This window comes from Stegodyphus dumicola, chromosome 11, assembly GCF_044657685.1.
Source record: "Stegodyphus dumicola isolate Sdum_Otavi_A_Nest chromosome 11, ASM4465768v1".
In the NCBI taxonomy this organism is placed as follows: Eukaryota; Metazoa; Arthropoda; class Arachnida; order Araneae; family Eresidae; genus Stegodyphus; species Stegodyphus dumicola.
The window spans coordinates 117,681,193-117,708,383 of record NC_140778.1 but is presented as its reverse complement, the minus strand read 5'-3'; the positions used below and the strand labels follow the sequence as shown (position 1 = coordinate 117,708,383).

General features: G+C 34.1%; 1 protein-coding gene across 1 annotated transcript in view; it reads left to right on the top strand.

Moving 5' to 3' along the window:
* LOC118201492 (uncharacterized) overlaps positions 1-27,191 on the top strand; it is a 419,621-nt gene that overhangs the window by 151,760 nt on the left and 240,670 nt on the right. The window contains exons 17-19 of the mRNA XM_085827141.1: positions 1,720-1,818; positions 5,570-5,680; positions 7,098-7,217. Of these exons, the coding sequence (XP_085683267.1) occupies positions 1,720-1,818; positions 5,570-5,680; positions 7,098-7,217 (330 nt within the window). The remainder of the gene's footprint in view (positions 1-1,719; positions 1,819-5,569; positions 5,681-7,097; positions 7,218-27,191) is intronic.

The window sequence follows — 27,191 nt, the reverse complement described above, 5'->3', positions numbered from 1 at the left end:
CTGTGCATCGAGTAAAGTCAGAATACGACGTGCAGCATATGGTCTTTCATTATCGTGTTGGATCATGTCGTTTGGAGGCCTCGAAGATAGGGTCCAACCATTGGACGTAAGATGTCAGAAATGCATCCATCTGCGTTCAAATTACCGTCGATCCGAGTTAGAGATGTGTGTGCCGTGTACCCAATGGCTGCCCAAACCATTACACCAGATGCGGGGTTACTATGCAGAAATCAAATGCAAGCAGGCGACGTGCCGTCTTCTCGGACACTGCAGGCACGTATACGACCATGAAAATACTTCACGTAGAACCGGGATTCATTTGAAAAGGCGAGACTGTGCCACTCTTATATCCAGCTTCGTCGTCTGGCACACCAGAGTCGCCGTCTATCTCTATGCTACATTGTCCAGGGAAGCCTAAATAATGGTCATCCTGCTGACAGTCCAAACGTCGAAGCGTCTTACAAGCTGATACTGGGCGTGCTGCAAATGTAGCTATCTCCAGACTAACGGTCCGTGATGCAGTGGTACTGTTTTGCAGGCCTGACGCACAATGTGTCTGTCCTCTCGGGCGTTAGTCATGGCAGGACGTTGAGATCCTGCATGCCGTTTAGTAGGACCCTCGGCAATCCATTGATTCTATATTCGCATGTCAGCATATTGGATGTCAACTACTGCGACCGGCGATATCACGGAACGATAATCTACAACTTTCGATAGGCAACGATCCTGCCTCTATCGAATTTCGAAGCTTGCTGGTAAGCTTTCTGCTTATTCGAGTCATAACACGATATTCGGAGCAAACTCCAGCCTTACAAAGCACTTTTCCAATGAGAAGTCCACTACACAACTTTTCTTTTATGCAATGCTTCAGGTGTCGTTCCTCCCCCTCCCGATTCGTCTAAATGCGCTGAAGCATGTTCCAACGTCTTCTTCCTTTTATGTGATTTTGACTTTCATCTGATCATTCCTTCCTGGTAAGGATATTTGAATGGCCAGCAGTGTGCATATTGTATTAGTTTTCATGACTCCAAATCTAAATAATCGTTGTAAAGACTTCTAGTTTTAAAGGTATGTATACCATTGGTGACAACATATGAGAATGCAATAGTTAAAGGTACTATCTGTCTACTTCTGGGCAAATGCACATTACTGATTTAAACAAGTACTTTTCGAATTAAATCTCGGCGCTCAGTGTTCTTCAAACATTAGCAAACAGTGTTTATATGGTGCCCGTCCTCCAATATCACTTGAATTTTCAGTCGCCGCCTTAAATCATCACGGGGGGCGGGAGTTACTGCCCCTTTTTGAAATTCACTTATCTCCGAGCTGATTAAAAATGACTTAAGAAGGTGGTTTTGGTCTAACTCTATTTTTAATCATTATTTCAACCTGGATAAGATCATTACGCTGGATTTACTGCATTAACTTTAGAAAACATAGTTCAGCGACAAAATATCGATTTAAAAATCATATTTCAAGGTTCAATGTTCGGCCTGTGAAGAACTCATTAGTATGATAGTCAATTATGACATGCTGCCATAAATCTGTGAACCTGTTTATGAAAACAAAATACGTGAAACGTGATGTTAGTGATCCTATATCCGCGATTTTTACTTTAGATTTCTTTCCATAAACACAAATCATAGAACAAGGTTTTTACAGTTATAAAATATTTTATATCGAATATACTGCAACAATTTATACTTTCATTTCTTCCAGCTTGTGAATGTGAAAATGGTGACTGCGTTAAGGAAAGTGGCAAAACTGTGTGCAAATGTTTCCCAGAATATGGACAGTATTCTACGACTAAATGCAAAGGTATGTCAATTTTTTCATTTCTGTTCAATGATTATAAAATACGTAATGAGTTTTAGAAGATCAATAAAAATATGTGAAAAAGGTAAACTTACCTTTTGTTCTTCTTCTTCATTGACAGCTGACAGGGTTTTCTGTGAAGTCATAAAACTAAAAATTGGATGTAATCTAAGTTAAAATGACAATCCAGTCCAAAAATGGAAGAATTTCACACCACAAACTTACTTTATTAGTATTTACAAAGATATAGGAAGAATTTAATCGATAGAAGGAGTTTAATTACAAGTACGCTAAGGGGCGTTAATTTCTGCTTACGTTCGTGTCTGACAATACTGTCTCTCTGGTTTATTCTAGATCTGAGTTCACTTCAGTTTGTAAGGGATTAAAACTGCGAGAGGCTGGCTCAGCAGCGACATCCTCCCACCTTGAGTTCTGGAGGAACTCAACCTACTGTCGCGTATGTCACAATTGCAGTCTATGAACAGATTTCACAGTTCGTCCCCTTCTAGTGACTGTGAACTTCATTGAAATGTATATGATATTGAAATGTATACCATTGAAATGTAAACAAAATCAGAATTTAAAATTAATGTAATGTTTAAACGTTTAGATGTCCATCATTATAATTCTATAATTGAAATTAATGTATGTAATGAAACGTGTCGAGGTCCATTATTATAATTCTATTGTTGCGTGCGTACCGGATATTTACGAAATGAATGCACAAGACCGATGAAAAATCAACAAAATTTATTATTATTACACCAAAAATGCTTAAATCTCCTAAGATATTCGTGCAGTATTATAAAATCTCACAGTAGTTATCTTTTGACTTCTCAAACGTTCGAGAACTTAATTCAAAACAGCTAAAGAAATCTAGTCCGCGAATTCTCTAAGCAAACTCTTAAAACAACAGCAAACTAAGTAACTACAACGAACTGAGAGTTTTCCTCCTTTTATAAGATTTTAAAATCGCGCGCGAGAATTTTCTAGTACTTTCTCGAAATCAAAAAGAGATACTTCTTAAATGTTACACGCACGCACTCTTGTATTTTCAATTTTCCGGCTTAGCTTTCTTTCAATATTCGTCACGCGCTGCACTGCGCGGCAAATAAAACCATTTAATTTACAATTCAACGAACATTAGTTATTTAAATACCAAATCCGTAACACTGCCCCCTTCCCAAGGACTGCACGTCCCGAGCAGTACAATCCTTGTACAGGAAGCCAAATTTACAACTGTGGCATAAATGCAATAATAAGCATTACATTACAATAACAAAAAAAAAAAATATGAACAATAAATGCAATCAAATACTAAATACAAACACATTTAGAAACAAAAAGGACCATGGTCTTACACTATTTATAATTATTTACATTACGATCTACGACCATAGTAATGAGTTAACCTGTCGTAATGAACGACTTTAGGTTTAGAGTTCGAAGACTCACGTATCCGAACCACGACGTCATTCAGCCTGTTTAGGACTGTGTGCGGACCATCCCAATGTGACAGTAATTCAGGCGTGACTCCTTTTCGTCGAATCGGGTTCCACAACCACACTATGTCTCCTTTGTTGAATCTATGTCCAGTAGCTCTCGTGTTGGTCGCCACATTCACTCGCTTTCGTGCGGAACGGTGCATAACTTCAAAACGGGCCTGGATATCTTGGATGTGTTCCTCAGGCGATGAAGGCGCACCCGTATGGCGATCAAACAGGCGGTCACAAGGCAGACGAAGGTCTCGACCGAAGAGCATCTGGAATGGAGAATAGGTGGTAGTCTTGCGTTTCTTTTCGATCCTAGTATGATTTCGGCAGCTTCCCGAACTGGGTCTTTCGGACAAGGCGTCGAAATTTTTAGGCGAGGATCCCTGTTGAGGATGGATAGTCATGTCATCAGATGCTGAAATCAGTTTGTTGTTTTTCAAGTCTAAGGAAAAATTGTATTTCGTTAAAAAGTCCAGTCCGAGTATGCATGGATCTGTAATATCCGCCACATATACCGTGTTATGGTAGGCGGCACTTCCAAACGTGATGTTCACGTTTAACTTCCCAGCTATCTCGATCTTGTCAGCAGACGCAGTCTGAAGGGTAACACAGGATGTCGTCCAAATAAGTTTATATTTAAACTCTTCAGCTACATCTTTGATAATGATGGTAACATTAGCTCCTCTGTCAATGATCATATTGCAAGGAACTCCATCGATATTTCCATTTATGGACAGTCCGTTACTGTTGCCACTCACTGTAGCCAAACTCACTGTAGCTCACTGTTGCCAAAAACTGTTGCGTGCGTACGGGTTCGTTACGAAATGAATGCACAAGACAGATGAAAAATCAACAAAATTTATTATTATCACAACAAAAATGCTTAAATCTCCTCAGATAGTCGTGCAGTATTATAATATCTCACAGTATTTATCTTTTGACTACTCAAACGTTCGAGAACTTAATTCAAAGCAGCTAAAGAAAGCTAATCCGCGAATTCGCTACAGTCAACAAGAGCAGTTTTCTAAACAAACTCTTAAAACAACATCAAACTAAGTAACTACAACGAACCGAGATTTTTCCTCCTTTTATAAGATTTTAAAATCGCGCGCGAGAATTTTCTAGTACTTTCTCGAAACCAAAAAGAGATATTTATTAAATGTTACATGCACGCGCTCTTGTATTTTCAATTTTCGGCTTAGCTTTCTTTTAATATTCGTCACGCGCTGCCCTGCGCGGGAAATAAAACCATTTAATTTACAATTCAACTAACATAAGCTGTTTAAATACCAAATCCGTAACACTATAATTAAAATTAATATATGTAATGTTTAAACGTGTCCATTACTATAATTCTATAATTAAAATTAATTTATGTAATGAAATATGTAGAGGTCCATTACTATTTCTATAATTTAAATTAATGTATGTAATGTTTAAACGTGTAGATGTCCATCATTGTAATTCTTTATTAAAATTAATGTATGTAATGTTTAAACGTGTGTAGGTCCATTATTAGAATTCTATAATTTTTGTAGTTTCAGAAAATAATTTTAATGGTGAATGAGATTTGTATTATTTCATTAAAAGGAAGATCTATGAAAAGTTTTTCGAAGTCGTAGCAATTTCGATTTATTTTTCGTTTATTAATTATTTCATTGATCATTTTGTTATTTTTAATGATCCAATATTTACCTTTATTTAATTTTTGACATGCCTTTATTGCCCAGAAAGCAATCTGTTGCTTCCTTTGGTCTTGTTACTGGTCATGATTGCCTTTCAAAACATCTGCACCAAATGAACCGATTGTGCAACCTTCATGAGCTTCCCGAACTGGGTCTTTCGGATGGATACCTCACATCTGAGTGGTAGCCCCGCGCTTAATGCTGGGAGAGAGACATTGAGAGACGACAAAATATTTCTTCGTATAGAAGTTCACTTCACTTATTATCTGAAATAATTAGAATTCACTTAGAAAGATTTTAAGAATTAAAAAGAGAAAACTGATTATTTTTAAATATATTTTCATTGATTAGGAACCTGAGCATTAGACTTTCTTATTTAGCGTCAAACACGTGATTTAATTTAAAATGTTAAGTCTAATTACAAAACTGCAAAAGGATAAAACGATAATGGAACGGGAACTCTGATCTACAATACTTAACGTTATAAATAATAATGCATTTCAAAGTAATAAATGTGTCTTTCATTTAATAATCTTATGCGTAACGTATTAATTATCAATATTGGCTTTTCCGCAGCATGCGAATGTGGCAAAAATTCAAACTGCACTTTTGAACGTGGGTGGTTCAAAGATACCAAAACCTGCATTTGCAAGAAAGGGTACAAAGACGTAGAAGGCATTTGCAAGGGTAAAGAGTTTTATTTTATCTTTATTCATTGCTTTACAAAGTACTTGTATATAAAAATATTTATTCATAATTACAATGGTTTAAGGTTTATATTATACATTAAATGAATATGAAACTAGACTCATAGTGTGCCGCTCTGCTGTTACAATATATTATTTTTATTTCGGTGTATAAAGTTCTTTCGAAAATTACGTTTCTGATTTTCGCTGATGATGATCCTTATATGTTTGTAAATTGTGCATTTTTTTATTTAAAAATGAATGAAATATTCTGTTCTTATCTTCCGGTTAAGATTTTTATGCTTTATTTAACCTGCATGCTATAGTTGTAGATTTATCAGCAATTTAGAAGTTATTTAAGTTATTATTATATTATTTTTGCCGTGTGAGACCAAAAGTAAACTTTCAGTTTTGTGCACTGAAGAATCTGTCCTCTTGTCCCCTGGCCGAATTGCTTGTTTTTGCGTAGACAATTGTTTTTGCGTAGACAATTGTTTTTGCGTAGACAATTGTTTTTGCGTGCAAGCTTAATTATAATTTTTTTAACTCTATTCAGTCTTTTATGCTTTTTCTATATCTTTCAATTTTTAATGAAGATACTTTCAATTTTTATTTTAGCCTTGCCGCAAATTGAGAACTGAATTAATTGAATGAGAAATATATTTCTAATGAAATTCGCGGATATAAGTGTTTCATATTAACAAAAACTACTGCCGCCAGTCTGTTTCGGACAGAGAAGAATGTTTACGGGTAGCGCTTGCGCATTAGGAAAGCGGTGCTGAATCGTCTGTGAAAAACTGATTATTTTTCATTTGTTTAATTTCTTTTATACATCGTTTTAGATTTATTATAGTATTCGAAGAGAACGTGTGGCAAAGATTAGGTAATTTTTCAGATGATATAATTTGTGTGTATTTTGAATTATAAAATGTATGAAATGTAAGGCTGTTAAGTGAACCTTGTCGCTATGGTAAATAAATATAGTGAATTTTAAAGAGCGCATTTATTCTATTGTGGTTTATGCGCTATCGAAGAAGTAGAACTCAATAAGTTTAAATTAAATGCAGGAAAAATTGCCTTTCCGTACAAGGAAGTCACGTGATGTGGACATTAGATTTTTAAATTTATCATGGGCTCCCACGCTTTCAGTTTTCGCAGTATAAAATAGCAGATGAATTACGTAACTAAAAATTTTAACTATTATTCCCATTAAACTATATAATAAATTATTTTTCTGTTTTTCGTGCATTAATTATTATACCCATTTTAAATAAAAGCTGATCGTATATAAACATTTTTAATTATATTTTATTAGGACATCAGCATGATAACTAAAAACTAATATTTTGCATGAGAAAAATCTCCTGATAATTATGTAACTTATTTTTCCTAAATATATTATTATTCTATGTTTACAGGGCCTTGCTCACCTAATCCATGCATTAATGGAGGTACCTGTTTGGATATTCCAAATTCTTTCAAATGTTCATGTTTAACTGGATACACCGGGGAAATATGTGATAAGAGAATCACAACAAGTAAAATATTCAATTTTGCCTTCCTTATTATTCTAATTTTCGGTTGTTTTTTCCTGATGCCAAAAGCTTTAAATATAGAAAAAATATCGAAATTAAATTTCCATTAAGGGTTTGTTAGTGGTATTAATAATTAGAATAATGTTAACTAATCCAAGCCATGTGTATGAAGCTCTCATTTTCTCAATATAAATTGAATTAAAGTTAGGCATTAAAAGCAAAGATATACGTTCTCTCTCTTTTTTTTTTTTTTTTTTTTCCAGTATAAAAGTTATTATTCGTCATGCAACTGAGAATGTTTTGGCCTGACACAGGTTTATGTGTATCGTTTCTCGAAACGCATTATAAGTTACTTCATTGAAAAACACTCACAAATAAAGGCTGAAACTTACATTAAGAACAAAAGCTTAACTAAATACTATATTACATAGTTACCCCATTAAATAGTGGTAACTATGTAATATAGTGTGCTAGTTACCACATTAAATGCATTACTAAATGATAAGTTTATCTGACTAAAAAAGAGAATCTGCTTAACATTGTATTGAAACATTTTACCTATGCTTGCTGAAATCAGCATGCACAGATAGTATTGCTTTGTTTACTTTCTTGATCTACTATTACTTTGTTTTAGGGCCCTCCAGCGGCCGAGCGGTAAAGTCGCTGAACACTGGTAGTTATGTCCGAGGTTCGAATCCCGCGAACGGTTTGGCTGCATGGGCGTTTTTGTGGTTTTCCCCATGAGTAACGTGTATACGAGCCAGTTTCCCTTAGAAAGTCCTCCACGAAGGCATCCTTCCCCTTAGGCAGATAGCCCTAACGTGCTTTGCCGTAATTAAATAAACCAAAACTTACTTTGTTTTATTAAATACTTACGATCTTTCTATGTGATTTGCCGTACTTATATTGAAACTTCAAGACATAATTATGCATATCTTTAATCACTGCTTTCATATCTATAAAACCTGGCCTTAATTAGTAAATTAACATAAATTCCTGGCAACTATATCGATTTTAAACAGACCATATTTTTTTTAATACTGAGGTACAAATAATAAATAATATAAAAAGGAAACCATCCAAATTCTAATTGTGATCTTTCTATGCGATTTCCTGTACTTGAGCAAAAACTTCAAGACATAACTATGTATGCCTTTAATCACAGTTTTCATGTCTAAAAACTTCGAGTTTTGATAATAGATACAGTTTCCACAGGTACAGTAACCAAAGGTCCACCTATTATTTGTAAATTTCACAAGCTCAAAGTTGAACAAATGCTTAAAGAAATAGTTCATTAAGGAACAACTAGCATTAGGTTATCAGTTATTTGATGTTATTCTAAATTTCCGAACTTTTATTTTCCTTTGATGTGTATTAGATTAAAATACTCTTAAAAGGATACAGATTTAAATCGCTTGAAATGCGGTCAGTCAATTTAAATAACTCTCTATGCAATTGAATTTCAATAATTTATAGGCTTTGAAATCCTAGTGGAGGAGAAATCATTCTTTTCAAATGAAGGTTACTAAGGTAGCACTGAGAGAAGAACTACAGGCTCTCTTGATGATATGAAGCTATTTCTGAGCTTATAGTTTGCTACCTATTCATCGTTATTTTATACATGACATTGCTATGTTAATTTTTCCAATGTATTAGAAGAGAAAAACAGCAGATTAAAATGTAATAAGACTTACACAAAAGAATTTCAGAAACAAAATATTTGGGAATGTAACACAAAATTTTAAAAAATACTTTTCTGATTATTTAATGCGATAGTTTTAAAGGTTGCTTTAGAAACTGCTTTAGATAATAAACAGAAAATTATATTTTTTAATATCAAAATAAAATAGGTATAGAGAGAGCTCTGTATATGCATTTAACTTGCGTATTTAATTATAACTGACTCTATATTAAAAAAATCATAGTTAATCAGTGTCAACTAAATTAATATTGCAGACAAAAAAGTACTAAACCTTTCATTCCCAAAACTGTTTTATATTTATAAATATTTTCTTATAAGAAACCTTAATTAGAAATTTTATAAGATAATTTCGAAGAAATTAGTTTTTATCCTATAGCCGACCGCTATAAAAATTGACATAGTGACAGCTTTTAAATTTTTCAAGTGTAGTTTAAATAACTTCAAATGCTTAAAATAATTTTAGTTTAATGAGTGTTCATCAGAACCCCGAATTCTCCAGGATTAAGCATTCGTTTAAAATATATTAAATTTTATAAACAATACCATACCGTCAGTCACAGTTACGTGCAGATGGTATAACACAGGGATCAGCAAATATGTAGCTGAGATGTGCCAAACCAATCTACTAATATGATACAGGATGAAATGTGGATCTATTTAATAATATAGATACTATTCAAGTTATCACGGATCATGGTAGATTCCCGGCCTATTTAAAACGATTTAATCTCCAGGGCAATGATCAATGCTTGGCTTGTGGGAAGTACGGAAATGCAGCTCATTTTATGGAAGAATGTAAACTGACCGAGAGTGTGAGGACGAGATTTGGAAAAATAAATGAACAAAATGTAATTGAAAAATGAAAATTCTTAAATAGCTATGCAACAGAAATTATGAGGATTGTGAATGAAAATAAGACTATCATAGGAATAGGACATTAAATATTTTAATCTTTTATTTATTTATTTATTTATTTTATTATTATTATTTTGTTGTTGTTTTTCTGCGTCGGGTGTGCTGCGTTAACCATGAGGCCGATTACTGTCGGCCAGGAGGGTTGCAGCATACTCGTAAAGTAAACTAAACTAAACTAAACTAAACAGGATGCGGCACCGTAGGAAATAATTGAAACCACGGAGTATAAAGTCTGCGGAATCTTCATACTCCTTATTAACAATTCGATTTCCCAGGCAATGCATTGCAGAGTTAAGGAGTAGAGGTTAAGAATAAAAATTTATAATTTTATTATATATTAATAATGCATCATTTAAAGATATTTAATAGCATAAAAATAAACAACATAAAATATAACTATAAATAAAAATTTAAATTGTACATATATGTATTCATTCAAATGTATTCATTCAAATCAAAAATAAACTACACAAATTAGCAATGTAACAATATTGCAACATAACAAGGCCAGCAACATCATTCACTTCGGTACACAGCTGGGCATTACGTAGTAATACTTTCAGTTCAGCACTAAGCAAATTTCGATGAAAGCGAATATGGAAGACTAAATATTCTCGTAAATTAATTCCATGCACCTATGAGCGTAAGTGAGTTGTATTAAGTTACGAGAAAGTTCGATTTAGTAGGATCGCAATGTATTATATGACACGACACACGTTTCTTCGTAATCAATCACTTTAAAAGTTAATTATTATTTCAAGAACACAGGTTTTTGTTATAATATTAATACTTCCCATGTGTTTTTGATTCAGAAATTTTACTTTTTTAACTTAAAGCGTTATGTAATATACATAAACTATTTCAGTGAGTAAATTATTACCATACTGCAGCAGATCTTGGAAATATGAATGCTTGAGTTTCGCTAATTCGCAGATTTTCATTTCTTAAGTATACTAGAATATGTTTTGGAACTTTGCCGCAATTTATAGAGTATTTTTAGATGGAAAACTCTATTCCAGAAAGATCCAAAATTAAACATGCCTAGAATAATCCAGAACAGTATATCAACCCTCAAAATTACAAAAACACGAGAGAATGGATTAATACTTAATCCTCGAAGATTCACATTAATATTTTGATCAGCGCACAGCACTTTCAATAAATTTATCGAATGCAGCTATGTGGAATGTTTTAATATCAATACAATTTTCAACTAATTATTCTGATTCTGTGTTATACTTAGTTTCTATTAAGCTCCTGACGCCGGGCTTCTAGGACGCCAAAGAATTATCGCCTTGTACGAACAGTTGCGGATTCCGGACGATACCCGAATAGTCCTAGTAAGCCGCCCCGGGTGTCCGAATCCGCTCTCACCTGTCACCTGTTATATTTACTAAATATATAATAAATTTTTACTTTTAATACTCTATCGGAGAATTACCAGTTCATGAAATACTAACTATTTTTCTGACAAATCTCCTTCATATGCACTAAATATTTTGCTTAATAACCCTTTATAGCGGCCAATAAGTTTTCAAATTGTTACGTCAGCTATGTAGTTCTAAATGTAAAAGTCAAAAGTATAGAAACATAAAATCTTAGTAATTTTCAAGAACACATGTGACTTGGAAACTTAGTTATCTTACAGACCTACAATAAATGCAAGGATCATAATAGAATAAAAAAAGAATATTTATTAATAAATCACAATTTCAAATAAAGAAAAATGAAGTCAGAGCCTCATTCGATTCAGAAAAATGAAGTATGAGCCAGAACTAGCTGCCAGGAAACAGCAGATTAGCCATAGCGAAGTGGTGATTTATAATGTTAGTAATTAGTTCTTCCCTCAGCTTGTATTATAAGCAGCTGAAATAAAAGCACAGATTAAATTTAAAAGATGAGAAATCTGCAAATTTCACAATGTGTAAATACTTCCATTGAAAAATGGATAACTGGGTCTTTAAAGCTAAATTTTCACAAGAAATTATTTTAGACATGCACATATTGAAACTTTTCTAAAATTAAACTATAAAGATCGTTTTGAGAGGAGGAATATGAATAAATTATTTATTCCCATTTTCCTCTTTTCCAGATCCCTGTGTACCGAATCCATGTAAAAATGATGGGAAATGTAACTTAACCACCACCGGCTATAACTGTTCCTGTAAATCTCCATATTCCGGAGAAAGCTGCGAAAAGAGTAATTATTTCAAATGAAACTTCTTTTTTGTTTCTCATTAGAAAACACGTTTTTATACAGACTTTTTTATGTATTTTGGTTTTCATCTCAGATCTCTGTGAACCAAATCCCTGCCAGAAGGGTGGAAAATGCGAAACAGTTAATGGAATCCTTAAATGCAAATGCAGGAAACCATATTCAGGAGAGTTTTGTGAAAGAGGTATCTATTTAGTAGTAAATTATTTAAAAACTAGAAATTGCGTTTGCAAGTGTAAATAAAAGTAAGTGTATAAAAAGTTATTTCTTGACTACGATAAACTTTATTAAATTCTTTAAAGATTTAGTACATCTTTCTAAAATCCGAACTTTATTTGCATTATAAAATCCAGAAATTAAATTCATGGTATAATATTGTCAGCATAGATTGAGATGCACCTATAAAAGCCCCAGCTAAGGAAATAATGGGTAGAGAGGTTTCTTCTTTTAAAAAATAATAAAAAAACAAATTAAAATTATAACTTTTACGTTTTTTGCATAGCATAGCTTAAAGTTTTACAGTATTGACTTTTTTGTGTGTTCAGAAGGTGGGGAATTAGTATTTATAATATTTTTTCCATGCGTTACTTTTGTAATGAATTATAAAATTTGCAACTCCCTGTACATTATTCCATATTCATTTTCTACTGTTAACCTGTATAACCTAATTAAAATTATAATTCTAATGCTTTCTGTTTTACTTCTGCGTTGTTGTTCAAATGGAATCATCGAGAACTTGCTCGTATTACTTCTCGAAATTGCTTACGATATTTCTGATTGAATGAAATACGCCCAGAGGGAGATTCAAAACAACGTTCTTTGAGCAAAGAAATATGTACTCCAATGAGGCTTTCTGCAAATGAGATTTTAATAAATTTTGTGCTTTGCTCTTAGTTTTTACGGATAGAATATGGAGTTGAAAGTTTTAAAGCACGAAAACATTTTCTGGTTGATGTTGGCAGACTCTTTTCCAAATAAGAGGGAAGTATTTGAAGAAAAACAGTTTACTAAGGAAATGCCTAATTTTTCTGCAGCTCATCCCTCGTTTATGGAAATATTTCCAGACAAGGAGTTTAATTACCTGAGACTCATTACTGATCATCTTTAGTCTTTTTCCAGACTTTGACCGTCACTTATTAAAAGCAGTCAACGAATAACTCTATGAAGTACATACTACAGCAGTAGGAACATCTGTACCTGCCGTTAGCATGAGGAAAAGACTAAATACCAAAGAATTATATCTTCCTTCATAAAGGGAATTTGCTCCTTTAAATATTAAAGCTAAAATAGCACGATTAAGATTACGCTAGGTTAGGTTATGTCGAAAGACATACGAAAGTTACCTGCCGAAGGCGAGACATGTTTCGTGGATGACATTCTAAGCAAAACTCGTTATTGTTCAAATTTCAATTGGACAAAACTGCGCATGCAGCCAGCTTATTCACCTGGATTCTATTCCATATCGAGTTGCCAGTATTTATCCATCTTGACCACTCGATAGATTGACTGAGCAAGAGTGAATAGAAAGCGATTTTACAAATTTTAAATTGTCATTACAGATGAACCATGATTTGCTTCAGAATCCGATAATGAAAGAGTAATTATACGGCGATAATCAGAAACGTGCAATAAGCATGAAAAAATCTTTCAATAGCACTCCTTTTTCTTGAAAGTATGATGATATGGGTTCAGATTTAGTGCATCTGTCTACTCGTATTCAGAAAAGTACTGTCAAGACTGAAAGCAGTTGAGATTAAAACTCCTTGAACCCTTCGTGAAATTCTGTGCTACGGTAATGAATCCTCTCTTTCATGTGATGAATAATAATGTTCATCCTCAAAAAGCAGCTTTAGTGAAAGAATAGCTTGAGAAGTTTTGTTGGTATGCAAATAGTGAGAGTATGTAGACATGTACCTTAATTTCACCGTAATCTATCGAGATGATTTTGTAAAATTTGTCATTGATCGTGTATCTTCTCCATTTGCTTTCATCCACATATTACCTTTCAAATATTCACTTTTACTGCTTTGGTTACTTGAATGAAGAGATGAAATATAGCTGTAAACAATGAATCAAGGACAGTCCTTAATAAATATAATAATATGTGCTTGTGTGATTATGGTAAAGCACAATAGGGCTATCTGCCTAAGGGGAACGATGCCTTTGTGGAGAACGTTTTAAGGGAAACTGGCTCGTACACATGTTACACATGGGGAAAACCACAAAAACGCCCATGCTGCCAGCCCGTTCTCAGGATTCGAACCTCGGACCGAACTACCAGTATTCAGCGATTTTACCGCCCGGACGCTGGTGGGCCCCCTGAACGAAGGTATGGCAAGCATTATTACTGAATACGTCTGCTATTTTGTCACACTTTGCTACTACTTCGGTTTGGTTAAGATTACCTTGCTTGACTATGGTCTGGATAACTGTTAATTTCTTAAGAAGGACCATGATAATTGCAGTAGGAATGAACCATTCCTGTTCTTTTTTTCTTGTTGAAAACACATTACTTGTGGGCTTCCTTATGCTGCTGCTAAAAGTTAACTTACAGTTCTTTACTGGTAAAGCAATATTAAGAGATGTGATTATTTGCTGTTTTGTGTGTTAATTTTTGCAATTTTTCACTGACTGGTTTTTTGCATTTATTATTATTTATTTTATTACTTCTTTCACCTTTTGTAATTTTATTTTATTATTTAGTTTCATAATCAGAAGTTAAAATGTATTTTGTTTTACGTTTGAAGTGATAAGAAGCGAAACTTTTCATGTGTGATTCGTTATACGGTACACTTCTAGACTATTACACGCTTTCGTTGCGCAGGGTGTTCGCTACGTTAGATACCACTATATATGTTAAGATCAAACACTGAAATACTCTTTTATAAAAGAATTTGCAGAAGAAACACGTGAACATTTTAGTGGATGCATAAAACATTCAGACTTTATAAATATAAACGTATCTTTTATAGAATTTACCAAAAAGATATAAACGCATTTTACAATCCTCTGCTCTAACACACTTGATCATTTAGAGGGCTTAAGAAACGCCAAAGGTTGAGCACTAGTGCCACGTAACACTGATAGTTCGATCCGGATTCAAATTGAGAATGGACAGGCTGCATAGGAATTTCATGATTTTCCGCAAGTGTAATGTATATGTGAACTAATTTTCACTAATTTTCTTTACAATGTTCTCCGAGAAATTATTCTTCTGCGTGGGCAGGTAGCTCATCGATGTTTTATAGTAGTATAAAGAATCTAAATCAATTTCGGAAGCTTTGGCTGATCAGCAAATACGAATATTTTTTTATAAGGTATGTAATAATTCTAAATTAAATTATTTCGATTTTTCTGTTTGGTTGAGCAATCTTCTGTTCAAAGAGAGAAATACAAAGTTGTGTAAGCGTGAAATAAATAAGAAACATTTTATGTGTTCGAAGTTATTCATAAATAATAAAAAATCCAATTACCAATAGCTAACAACATTCCAGTATAAAGAAAGATGTCTAAAATTCCCGTACTAATTATAAAATAATATTTCTCGCCTAATAAAATGTGCATTGTATTAAAATTTGAAAAACATTCATTGCAATTACTTCATTTAACATACTTTCGATGAACGGTGTAAAATAATCATACTCAAATACTTAAATATGAATACACTTCACATTCCGAGTCTGAATGCACATTTGTGATGTGAGCATCAGAAATCTGAATGTGGAAAAGTATAAGTGATAGTAATTTATATTCCTTTTATTTTTTCTAGATCCCTGCAGCTCAAATCCATGTCAGAATGAAGGTACGTGCACAGTGAAAGAACTTGATTTTGCTTGCGACTGTAAACATCCATTTACAGGAAAGAAATGTGAAATAGGTATGAATTACTGAAATCCAGTTTACTTAAGTTAAAATACTAAAGTTCATTTACACATGAGTTGTAAAAATTTGATAATTTAATGCAGAAAAGAAACGTTAAAGAAATAAGTAAGAGTCTTAATTTCTAGAACTTATTAAAAAAAAGGGCCAAATAAAAGTAATACTTTAATGTGCTGAACTTGTATGTTTTTTTCTTAGACAAAAAGCGATTATCAGATTGATTACAATACTCAGTACTTGAAAAAAACCTCTATTTAGCTCTTGACAAAAAATATTCAATGGGAATCAAATAAAATCAATCTAATGTATGAATGTATAAACTATGGTTACTTCTCCTACGAGTTTCTATTTCAGAATAAAGCAGTAAGATAGAAGTTAAAAGACAAATATTTCGCGTTCACCCAAATTCCGTAACACAAATGCAAATTACTAATTAGGTTTCAAAACGTTTCTGACAATAGAAGCTCAAAAACATTAATATATCTCCGAAGAAAAACATCAGTAGTGGCAAAGCCAAGAAACTTAGTAGAAAATGAAATGTTATCTTTCAAACGTTGATGAATTCAACAGCATTCAGTTTCACCATTCACACTGCATAGTTCATTATACCAGTGAAGTTACCCGTCACATAGTTCTCGAAGGAAAACATTGTTACGTATAGCTATTTCATCGATGTCAAAAAAAAAAAAAAAAAAAAAAAAAATGAAGTCTCTGAAGTCGAAAACACCGTTCAATCGATGCGTAATAGTTGACAAAACCACCGTCTGACAACATTCGAGAGACTCATGGTTGGCTATTTCAACGCTAGAAACTTAGAAGAAAGTTTATTCAACTATTTCAACTGCAGGCTATCACTTTTTCGAAGAAGTGAAAAAGAGTTCATCTTTTTCAAGAGTAGAACAACGATTCTCACCAACAGATCCTATCAGTTCTCTCTGATACTCTTGACTTAAGCATGGCTGATCATTCATGCGTGGCCGGAACAGCTGGAGGAGAAAACGCGGGACGGAGGTGATAAACAACGACGAAAATTCGAAAATATTTCAGACTCTCTAACAAAATGACAAACCCTTTTCCACGCAAACCAGAAAGAATGTTTCAAACTTATAACTCTGTCAAATAACGCCGCCCTTTAGAACTATTCGCCTCCGAACGAGCAAAACACGTGTGTTCAACCCCGCAAGAAAAGAGAAAATGCAGATGGGCAATCCAACCCCTAACCCCCTAAAGAAGCCGCCTCGTGAGAAACGGAAATACAAGCGCGCCCTTTTATCTGTATCACATATTCAGCTAAACGTAAAAGAGCTTTGCTGTAAACGAACGAAAAGTTTAAACAAAACTAAATATTAAACATTAATTCTGAAATACAAATATTGTAAATTCATTATCCACAGTAAAATAATATAATCACTAAGAATTCCAAATAATACGTAATAATTATGCACAACAAAATAATACATAGTAATTTCTATAACAACATTGGCTCATATACTTTTGTCTTTAAAATGGATTAAAAGACGTAACATTTGGTGAATTCGGTTTCTTTTTAAGTACAGCATAATAATTTTCTATGCCATATATGCAGGCATTATGACAGTTCACTATTCCACAAAAATGAAACTTTGCTTTATCACTGAATGTTAGATGAGCGGCAAAATCATGTCTAGCATTGCTATTTGCATGCAAATATAATACTCGTGTCTCTTGATAGAATTATCTGATTCTAAATAATGCAATATTTATAAATAGTGCTGTTTTAGTTGCAGTCGCCATCTCATAATATTACAGATGGTTGTCTGCGGGGTATACGTTCACGGCTGGCGTGTTTTGCTGCTTTTATTGAGCCATCAGGGAAACATTCTCTACTATTCCTTTGAAAATTATTAGCCATCTTAAGCACAATATTACATAATTTAAAAATTTTAAATTTTAAGTTATGTAATATTGTGTACAAATATATTTCTATATATGTATATTTGTAAGTCATATGTAACTCAATAAAGTTATTGTAACCTTTTTTTAAATTATGAATAAACTGCCGGCTAAGGGCCCCTGATGAGGACAGGTTTTCAGATGATTATTATAGCGAGTAATTGTAACATACTGATTTGGATAATTACAGTTACCAAAAATTGGTGACTAGCATAATAACAATTACAACAATTATAATTAACAAAAACTGGTAAGTATAACAAACACTACGAATTTTTTCTCTGATGTTGTTTTAGTGCCCCACATACTTGTAACTGGCCTGAGCTGATTCTAATGCTGGTGTCTTCGTACGGCATGAAGCGAAACAGGCTATTAAAGATACCAGTAAGTCAAACAACACCCAACGGCAAAACTTCTGGAATCAACAAATATCTTTGATTTCTGGTTAAGTAAAACAATATTACAAATATTGATAAAAGCTATCACAAGTTGCATATGTTATATATTGAACGTATTTGAAATTATATCAGGTAAGATATACGTATTATTAAAAAGTAAAGAAAAAAATTATTAAGAAACATGCGTTTAAAAGTAAGCTATTAAAATTAATTTGTTTATTATTCACTATCTAATTGATTAAATCAAATAAATTAAAATTATTATCCTCATTGAAATGCAGCAACGTAAGGAACTATTTCTCAAAAATTTTTTTATTTATTCCCGATTAAAAAAAAACCTGAATCCTCAGTAACCCCCTTTTGATGCACATCTTCTATTATGAAAAAGTGCAAGATTTAACAAAGTAACTGTGACATTTGTGTATTAATAAAATTAAGAAAAAAAACCCAGCTATATATAATCACAAAAAGAACAGTACAAATTTAATAAGTAAAAAAAGGCAGTGATTAGTTTCTGCCAATTTGTTAAAATTCGGCACCTTACTGGTTAACATATATATATTTTCTTTTATATATATTTTCTTCTCTAACATATATATATTTTCTTTCCACATGCTTTCGTGATGTAACAGAAACCCACTCGGCGCGTATTCGAGAAGTGTAAGTTCGAGTCCCGGCAGGTGCATTGCTCATTTTTTCTGTCTCCTGCTTAAAAAAAGAGAAAGAAAGAAAGCAGCCTAATGCTTTTACAGTGGAGCCTGAACTAAAAGGTGGTGGACAATAATTCGTCACTAGTAGGATTCAGCGATTGTGTCCCCTAATCCCCAGGCGTTCTTTAAAAGGAGCAGAATAAAAGGAGCCCCTCCTTCAAACATGCGACTGATGCAATGGAAGCACACTTCCTGCGTATTCGAGAGGTCCATTTCAACACTTTTAAATCTCAGTCTGGAATTGCACAAATGCATTAAAAATAACGAAGGCTTTATCTAGGTTCGAGTCCTTGTCAGAGCATTTCTCATTTTTCATGTCTCCTGGTTAAATAAAATCTCATGTGTACACTACATGATTTCCTTGTACGCAATATTAAATTATACGCATTTTTTCTTGCATTTCTTTTTAACTTATTGAATCAAATCTACTTCGTCGAAAGCGCAAAAAACAAAATAGAATAAATGCACTCTTTAAAGTTCACTCTATTTGTTTACCACAGTGACACTCTGGCGCTAGGTTCACTTAACAGCGTTATATTTCGTCCATATTTTAACTCAGAATGCATATAAATTTATATCATTTAAAGAATTATCTAATCGTTGCCACATGTTCTATTCAAATACTGTATCAAATCTAAAACGATGTATAAAAGAAATTAAACAAGGCAAACAAAAAAACGAAACAGTTTTTCACAGACGGTTGAGTACTTCTCATTCAATTAATTCAGTTCTGACTTAGCAATAAGGTAAAATACATAAAAAGTCAAAATACTATATTAAAAATTACGAAGTAAGTCTTAAACACTTAGTTCCTCGAATAAATTCCAGAATGGATCGTGATTTAATTTGCAATAATAAAAGAAGACGTTATCTTTGTTATTGAGAAGATTACTTTCTCTAGATTGGCAACAAATCCACTATTCTGCTGTTTCAAATATAAACAAGCAATGGCTGACATGGCAAAAATTATTAGACTTAGCGGCACTTAAACAACTTTTAAATTGTTCATAATTCTAAATAAATATTGCATACAGATTTACTAAAGGCATAAAAACCTGAACCGGAAGATACGAACAACATAATTCAATCACTTTTAAAGCAAACAATGCCCAATTTACAAACATATAAGAATAAAAAACTGACATCACTGAGCCGAGGAACAGAGTGAATATGTATATACGTATATTTATATAGTTTTGGTGCGGCCGATTGTAACCAAAATACGAGGTGCACATCTATATGTTATAGGGAATTTCCAGTTTTCAACGTTCAACCTACATACAAATTTTTAACCTATATACAAAATTTCAACGTTCTGAGGCTACTCGTTTTTGAATTAGGCGAGATACGTACATGCGCACAGATGCCATAAAAAGTTATCTTCAGAGCTCCTTTTAAATCAGTTTGATAATTTTTTGGTGGGAAAAGAGTCCTTTACTCTGTCCTTATATACAAATGTCACAGAAAAACAGAGTTAAATTGCATTCGATAGCGGTCAAAATGGATATTTTCGTTCAACTATCATGCCTGAATCTTTTCGCGATTACAATACTTCCTTTTTACTTCATACAAGGAAGTACAAACAATGACTCTACAATCAACATACTAAAATCGTCGCGATTAGTTATGTGCAGCGGATTTCAGTTTCCGGTTATTGGATTTAAATATTCTGCTAAGTCTGCTTTCCACTAAATAAAACAACGAACTATAAAAATTTTCTGCATGATACTCATTTTACCAGAATATCTGATTCTCCTGCTAAAGATGCTGGGCCACGTGTTTATATTTAAATTTCAGCAGCTTGTTTGCTTGTAGCTAAATACATTCTTCTAAGTTCGGAGACGTGTTTTGAAATTGCATAGGAAATAAGCCAAAAGTCTCGGTTATGTATTCATCTTCAAAATGCATTGAAATTGTTTCTTTAGGCAGTAAAAAGATTCCAAAAGTCCACAAAGTTCATCTTGTCATTTTTTGAAGAGTAGACAACTTAGTGAATGTCTAATTTCTCCGTATCCTTTTTTATTTATTTATGCAATATTTCGGAATGAGATTTAAAAACATTGAAATGGTATTTTAGTTCTTGTATATTCACATCATTACCTTGGAGGTGCTGGCTCAATTTGGGCGATTTATTAAAATTTCTATCAGATAAAGCTATATTAATCGATCGACGTAAGGTGCGAGCTCAATTTACCTAGAAGAATAAATTGCCCATATGGTTATAAGAGGGAGATCCACTTCAAACCACAAACAAGGACATAAAGCGGGGAAGCCATTTTCTACTCCATAACACACTATGTCCTTAAAAAAGGAGAGAGAGAGAAAGAGAAAAAGAAAGAAAGAAAGAAGGAAAGCAAACAGACTTGGAAAGCAAGTAAGCAATAGGGAGCTCGAGAAATCAAAAAATAAGTAAAAATAAACTAAATACGATCAGCGGGGTTAAATCCACTGGATCTCGACGGCAGAAAAAGAGAGAGAAAAAAACATTAAAAAAAATCTAAATAAGAAAGATCATATGCTAGTTAAACAATAAACACTAACATATGTAATTTTAACACAAAATCACGTACAAATAAAGTATATTTTGAAGGAGTAAAACAAAATTTTAAACATATATATCAGTGGAACTTCTTTTTCCCCCAATGGCGGGATCTCAGCCGACTTCGGCTTGGCTGCTGCTAAACACCATAGGTGGTGGTCACTTTATTATGGAGGCTTCCAGAAAAATTATGATTTCTTAAATGAAAAAAAAAGTCTCTCCACTATGTTGAGAACTGTCATTTAAATTACACATAAGGGAAAAATACAATTATATCAAAAGTTTTACAGTAATAATAATGAAATTAATTTTGCTAGAGAACTAATGCATTTTGCTAACGATTTGTGGCTAACAATTTGATTACTAATAATTTGTTGGTGTGGAGATTTTAATTCAACGCCCATGTTTTAATTACACTTTAAAGCTTTACTTGTGCCGCCTAGACGGTACAGTGGTTAAGGGAACCGACAGCGATATCCAAGGACCCGGAGATGGGCCACATTTTGAAGTGATGGGCAGTTACAACCATGCTTTTCCGGGATTCGAGCCCGGGTCCTTGGATATCGCTGTCGGTTCCCTTAACCACTGTACCGTCTAGGCGGCACAAGTAAAGCTTTAAAGTGTAATTAAAACATGGGCGTTGAATTAAAATCTCCACACCAACAAATTATTAGTAATCAAATTGTTAGCCACAAATCGTTAGCAAAATGCATTAGTTCTCTAGCAAAATTAATTTCATTATTATTACTGTAAAACTTTTGATATAATTGTATTTTTCCCTTATGTGTAATTTAAATGACAGTTCTCAACATAGTGGAGAGACTTTTTTTTTCATTTAAGAAATCATAATTTTTCTGGAAGCCTGGAGATTCAGAGTCCTCTCAGCCTCACCCAAAGTAGCCTCTTTGACCAGCCCGTCAGTCCTCTCGTTTTCTAAGATCCCAACATGAGACTTTACTCAACTGAAGAATATTTTGTGACACCAAGTAATGACTTCATATAAAAATTTAATGTTTGCAATTAACGAATTATTACTATCAAAAGATGTGAGGGATTGAAGAATCGAAAGGCAACTATCGCATAAATTGATACTGTAATAAAGTTATTAAATTATTAACTGTTACTATATCAATACTAACTACTACACTGGCACCTAATTTTTTATCATGTCTGCTATTAAAGCAGCTTTTTTTGTTTCCAAACACGGTAGAACTATGTTAGAAAATTTAGGAAAACTTCTGAAGCAGAATTCTTTATGGAATATATCTTTTTATATTGAATTCTTTATAAAAAAGCAAACAACGTAAATCTTCATCAGTTCCATTACAAATTTGTCGTAACACCCCTTTGTTCAAAGAATTCTCCCTCATTTAAATTTACGCTAAAAAGCTAACTTAGTTTGGATCTGATATTGGAAAATTTTAAAGATTTTCAAAACTTGGTTCCTCTTCTTAAAGTAAGAAAAAAATATTTTAGCAAAAAACATTTTAAGAACTTTTTAAGTAAAAAAGGGAGGAACGACAATCATGTTTACCAAAGAAAATAGATAGAGCAAAATAAAAATAAACAATGCGATTTTTCGAGGAAAATGGTAAGAAAAAACAGCATACGCTAATGAAATTTTGATTCTGACAACTACTCTTGCACCGCTCTCCAAATTTCACACAGATCGCAAGGGAATGTAATCTTATCTCAGTCGTACATACATTACTTTTGCGACTGTCGTGTCATCTTCATATCAATGTTGCGAACAATTCATTCATGGTATATGTGTACTGCCGAAGCAAAAATGTAGAACGCTTCACGATTTTGCGTGTCATGCTTGCGCAATTTATTCATGGTAAAAGATGAAGTACAACTTTTTTTGGTAGAACGGAAATCTTGAATTTCACTTATGGTCTCAACTACTACGAGTTTTTACCAATAGATCAGGTTGCCATTAGGCCTTTCACGGGTTTTTAAAGTTCAAAGGTGCATCTTAATGCACCGCGTCCGAAGGCGAAGAGTGGTCGGGTGGCGAAAGCCTCAGTCAAACAGTATTTTCTTCAGCAATTAGGCTCCTCCCCTCTAGAAGTCTAAAACGTGAATCGTCGAGGCCCGTCAGGTGGGGGGTCACCCTCCCAAGTGCTGACCACACGATTGCTGCTTGAAAAGAGAAAATTTGCCTAGTTAAGCAAATTGAGATTAAAGTCCATTTTTCCTTCTTTTTTCTAAAAAATGTTTTCAGCTAATTTTCCTCTTCGGCAATCTTCATAATATACATTGCAGCACGGAAACCGGCGGCAAGTTTTTCGTTTGTGTTTTTTGCTTTCTTTATATTTTCCATATGTTTTATGATGCTACTGATAAAGTCTTGGATATTTCCATTTTGTAACCATTGCATTGCTTCGTTTATTTCTTTCGGTATTTCTTGATTTTTCCTTTAACTTTTTCGCTATAAAGTGGTGTTTCTTTCCTTCTATTTTCTTTTTTATTTTCTGTCGTTAGCGATGGAAAGTCTTCAGCGCGTTCTTTATAGTCTTTAGGTTTAGAGTGAATATTTTTCCGTTCTATCTTCTCAAATTTTTTTTTTATATTCTATACATCCACGGTAACTACTCACCTGTTTCTCTTTACAAAACAGACAGGTTGGATTTTCTTCTCTTTTTAATGTGCATAAATTGCTCCGGTGTTCTTCTCCACATTTGCAGCATCGTTCTTTATTAGTGCATAGATGTTGCGAGTGTCCCCACTCCTGGCATCTAAAGCACTGTGTGGGTCTCTTTTTCGGGTTATATTTTTCAATTTTTATGTTAAAGCTGAACATATTGTTCAGAGCATAAATTGCGTAGCCGCTTGCATTTAAGTTCCAGAAGCCAAATGGGCAGTTTTTCAAAATTGTTCTTTGAACTTTTGCGGAATTGTTTAACTTTCAGAATCGGATATTTTCGTCTCTCTAGATCCTTAAGAATCGCTTCTTCTGTTATTTTACATGGTAAATCTTTTAATATTACCTTTAAAGGTTTTTCGTGTTGCATCAGATATGTGTGAAAAGGAATTCCTCTTTTCTTTAATAATTCTGTAGTTTTTCTGAAATCGTTGGATGTCTTTACGTAAACGAAGATCGCTTTTGATTTCATTTGCGTATCGAATTCTTCCTCGCATATTTTTCTTAAATCTTCTTCAATACTCATCCATTCTATCTTTTCTTGTTGGAAAACTATGGGTGGTGGTTTTTCGTCAGTATTAGGTACTGCATCGTCTTTCGTCTGATCGACTTCTAATTGTTCGTATCTGTTTGTCTGAGCAATTTCCATCGGTTCGCTGTTCAGAGGTATTTTTGCTACTTTTCGTGGTTATATCCATTTTTCTTTTTCCGGCTCTTCTTTCTGGGCTCTTCTACTTTCTATTTCTTTTTTCTTTGCCTCTATTTCTTCGTCGGTAATTTTTGTATTTTTCATAATATCCATTACTGTTCTTGCTGCTTTGTCGGGTCCTCCCATGCTTTTAATAAATTCAGAGATAGCACACTCCTCACTGGAATATTTCGGGGTTGTTTCCTCAGATTCAGATTCTGACATCTTTTTCTTTTTCCTACGTGACGTCTTCGGCGATTTTAAAAAGTCGGCTTTTCGTAAGGGTAATGATTTTGAGGATCTGAACGACTCACACTGCATATGTAATTTGAAAAGTGTGTTTTTTATAATTACATTGGTGGCCATTAAAATTGTAACAACATGAGGGAAAGCAAATACAAAAAAGGATATTTATTGCACGTAAACAGTATTACATAAAGACAAAATGATTAAATCTGTAAACATTTCGGGCGTTTACAGGTGTGCGAAATTAATAGAAACAGCTGCCACCCCTGGCAGGTAAAATAGCCTTTACCCATTATGCGTGGAGGCAAACCGGGCTTGGGTGACAGAAATCGGCAACTCATTCCATGACGCTTCAAGTCTATGCTACACTTATCAACCGTATTAGCTGGATATTAGTAGCAGGCCAGTCTCTCAGCAGCTCATGACCAGATGTTTTCAATGGGTGATAGATCTGGAGACCGTGCATGTCAGGCGAGCAAGCGAATACCCTGTGCATCGAGTAAAGTCAGAATACGACGTGCAGCATATGGTCTTTCATTATCGTGTTCGATCATGTCGTTTGGAGGCCTCGAAGATAGGGTCCAACCATTGGACGTAAGATGTCAGAAATGCATCCATCTGCGTTCAAATTACCGTCGATCCGAGTTAGAGATGTGTGTGCCGTGTACCCAATGGCTGCCCAAACCATTACACCAGATGCGGGGTTACTATGCAGAAATCAAATGCAAGCAGGCGACGTGCCGTCTTCTAGGACACTGCAGGCACGTATACGACCATGAAAATACTTCACGCAGAACCGGGATTCATTTGAAAAGGCGAGACTGTGCCACTCCTATATCCAGCTTCGTCGTCTGGCACACCAGAGTCGCCGTCTATCTCTATGCTACATTGTCCAGGGAAGCCTAAATAATGGTCATCCTGCTGACATTCCAAACGTCGAAGCGTCTTACAAGCTGATACTGGGCGTGCTGCAAATGTAGCTATCTCCAGACTAACGGTCCGTGATGCAGTGGTACTGTTTTGCAGACCTGACGCACAATGTGTCTGTCCTCTCGGGCGTTAGTCATGGCAGGACGTTGAGATCCTGCATGCCGTTTAGTAGGACCCTCGGCAATCCATTGATTCTATATTCGCATGTCAGCATATTGGATGTCAACTACTGCGACCGGCGATATCACGGAACGATAATCTACAACTTTCGATAGGCAACGATCCTGCCTCTATCGAATTTCGAAGCTTGCTGGTATGCTTTTTGCTTATTCGAGTCATAACACGATATTCGGAGCAAACTCCAACCTTACAAAGCACTTTTCCAATGAGAAGTCCACTACACAACTTTTCTTTTATGCAATGCTTCAGGTGTCGTTCCTCCCCCTTCCGATTCGTCTAAATGCGCTGAAGCATGTTCCAACGTCTTCTTCCTTTTATGTGATTTTGACTTTCATCTGATCATTCCTTCCTGGTAAGGATATTTGAATGGCCAGCAGTGTGCATATTGTATTAGTTTTCATGACTCCAAATCTAAATAATCGTTGTAAAGACTTCCAGTTTTAAAGGTATGTATACCATTGGTGACAACATATGAGAATGCAATAGTTAAAGGTATTATCTGTCTACTTCTGGGCAAATGCACATTACTGATTTAAACAAGTACATTTCGAATTAAATCTCGGCGCTCAGTGTTCTTCAAACATTAGCAAACAGTGTTTATATGGTGCCCATCCTCCAATATCACTTGAATTTTCAGTCGCCGCCTTAAATCATCACGGGGGCGGGAGTTACTGCCGTTTTTGAAATTCACTTATCTCCGAGCTGACTAAAAATGACTTAAGAAGGTGGTGATGACTGGTTTTGGTCTAACTCTATTTTTAATCATTATTTCAACCTGGATAAGATCATTACGCTGGATTTACTGCATTAACTTTAGAAAACATAGTTCAGCGACAAAATATCGATTTAAAAATCATATTTCAAGGTTCAATGTTCGGCCTGTGAAGAACTCATTAGTATGATAGTCAATTATGACATGCTGCCATAAATCTGTGAACCTGTTTATGAAAACAAAATACGTGAAACGTGATGTTAGTGATCCTATATCCGCGATTT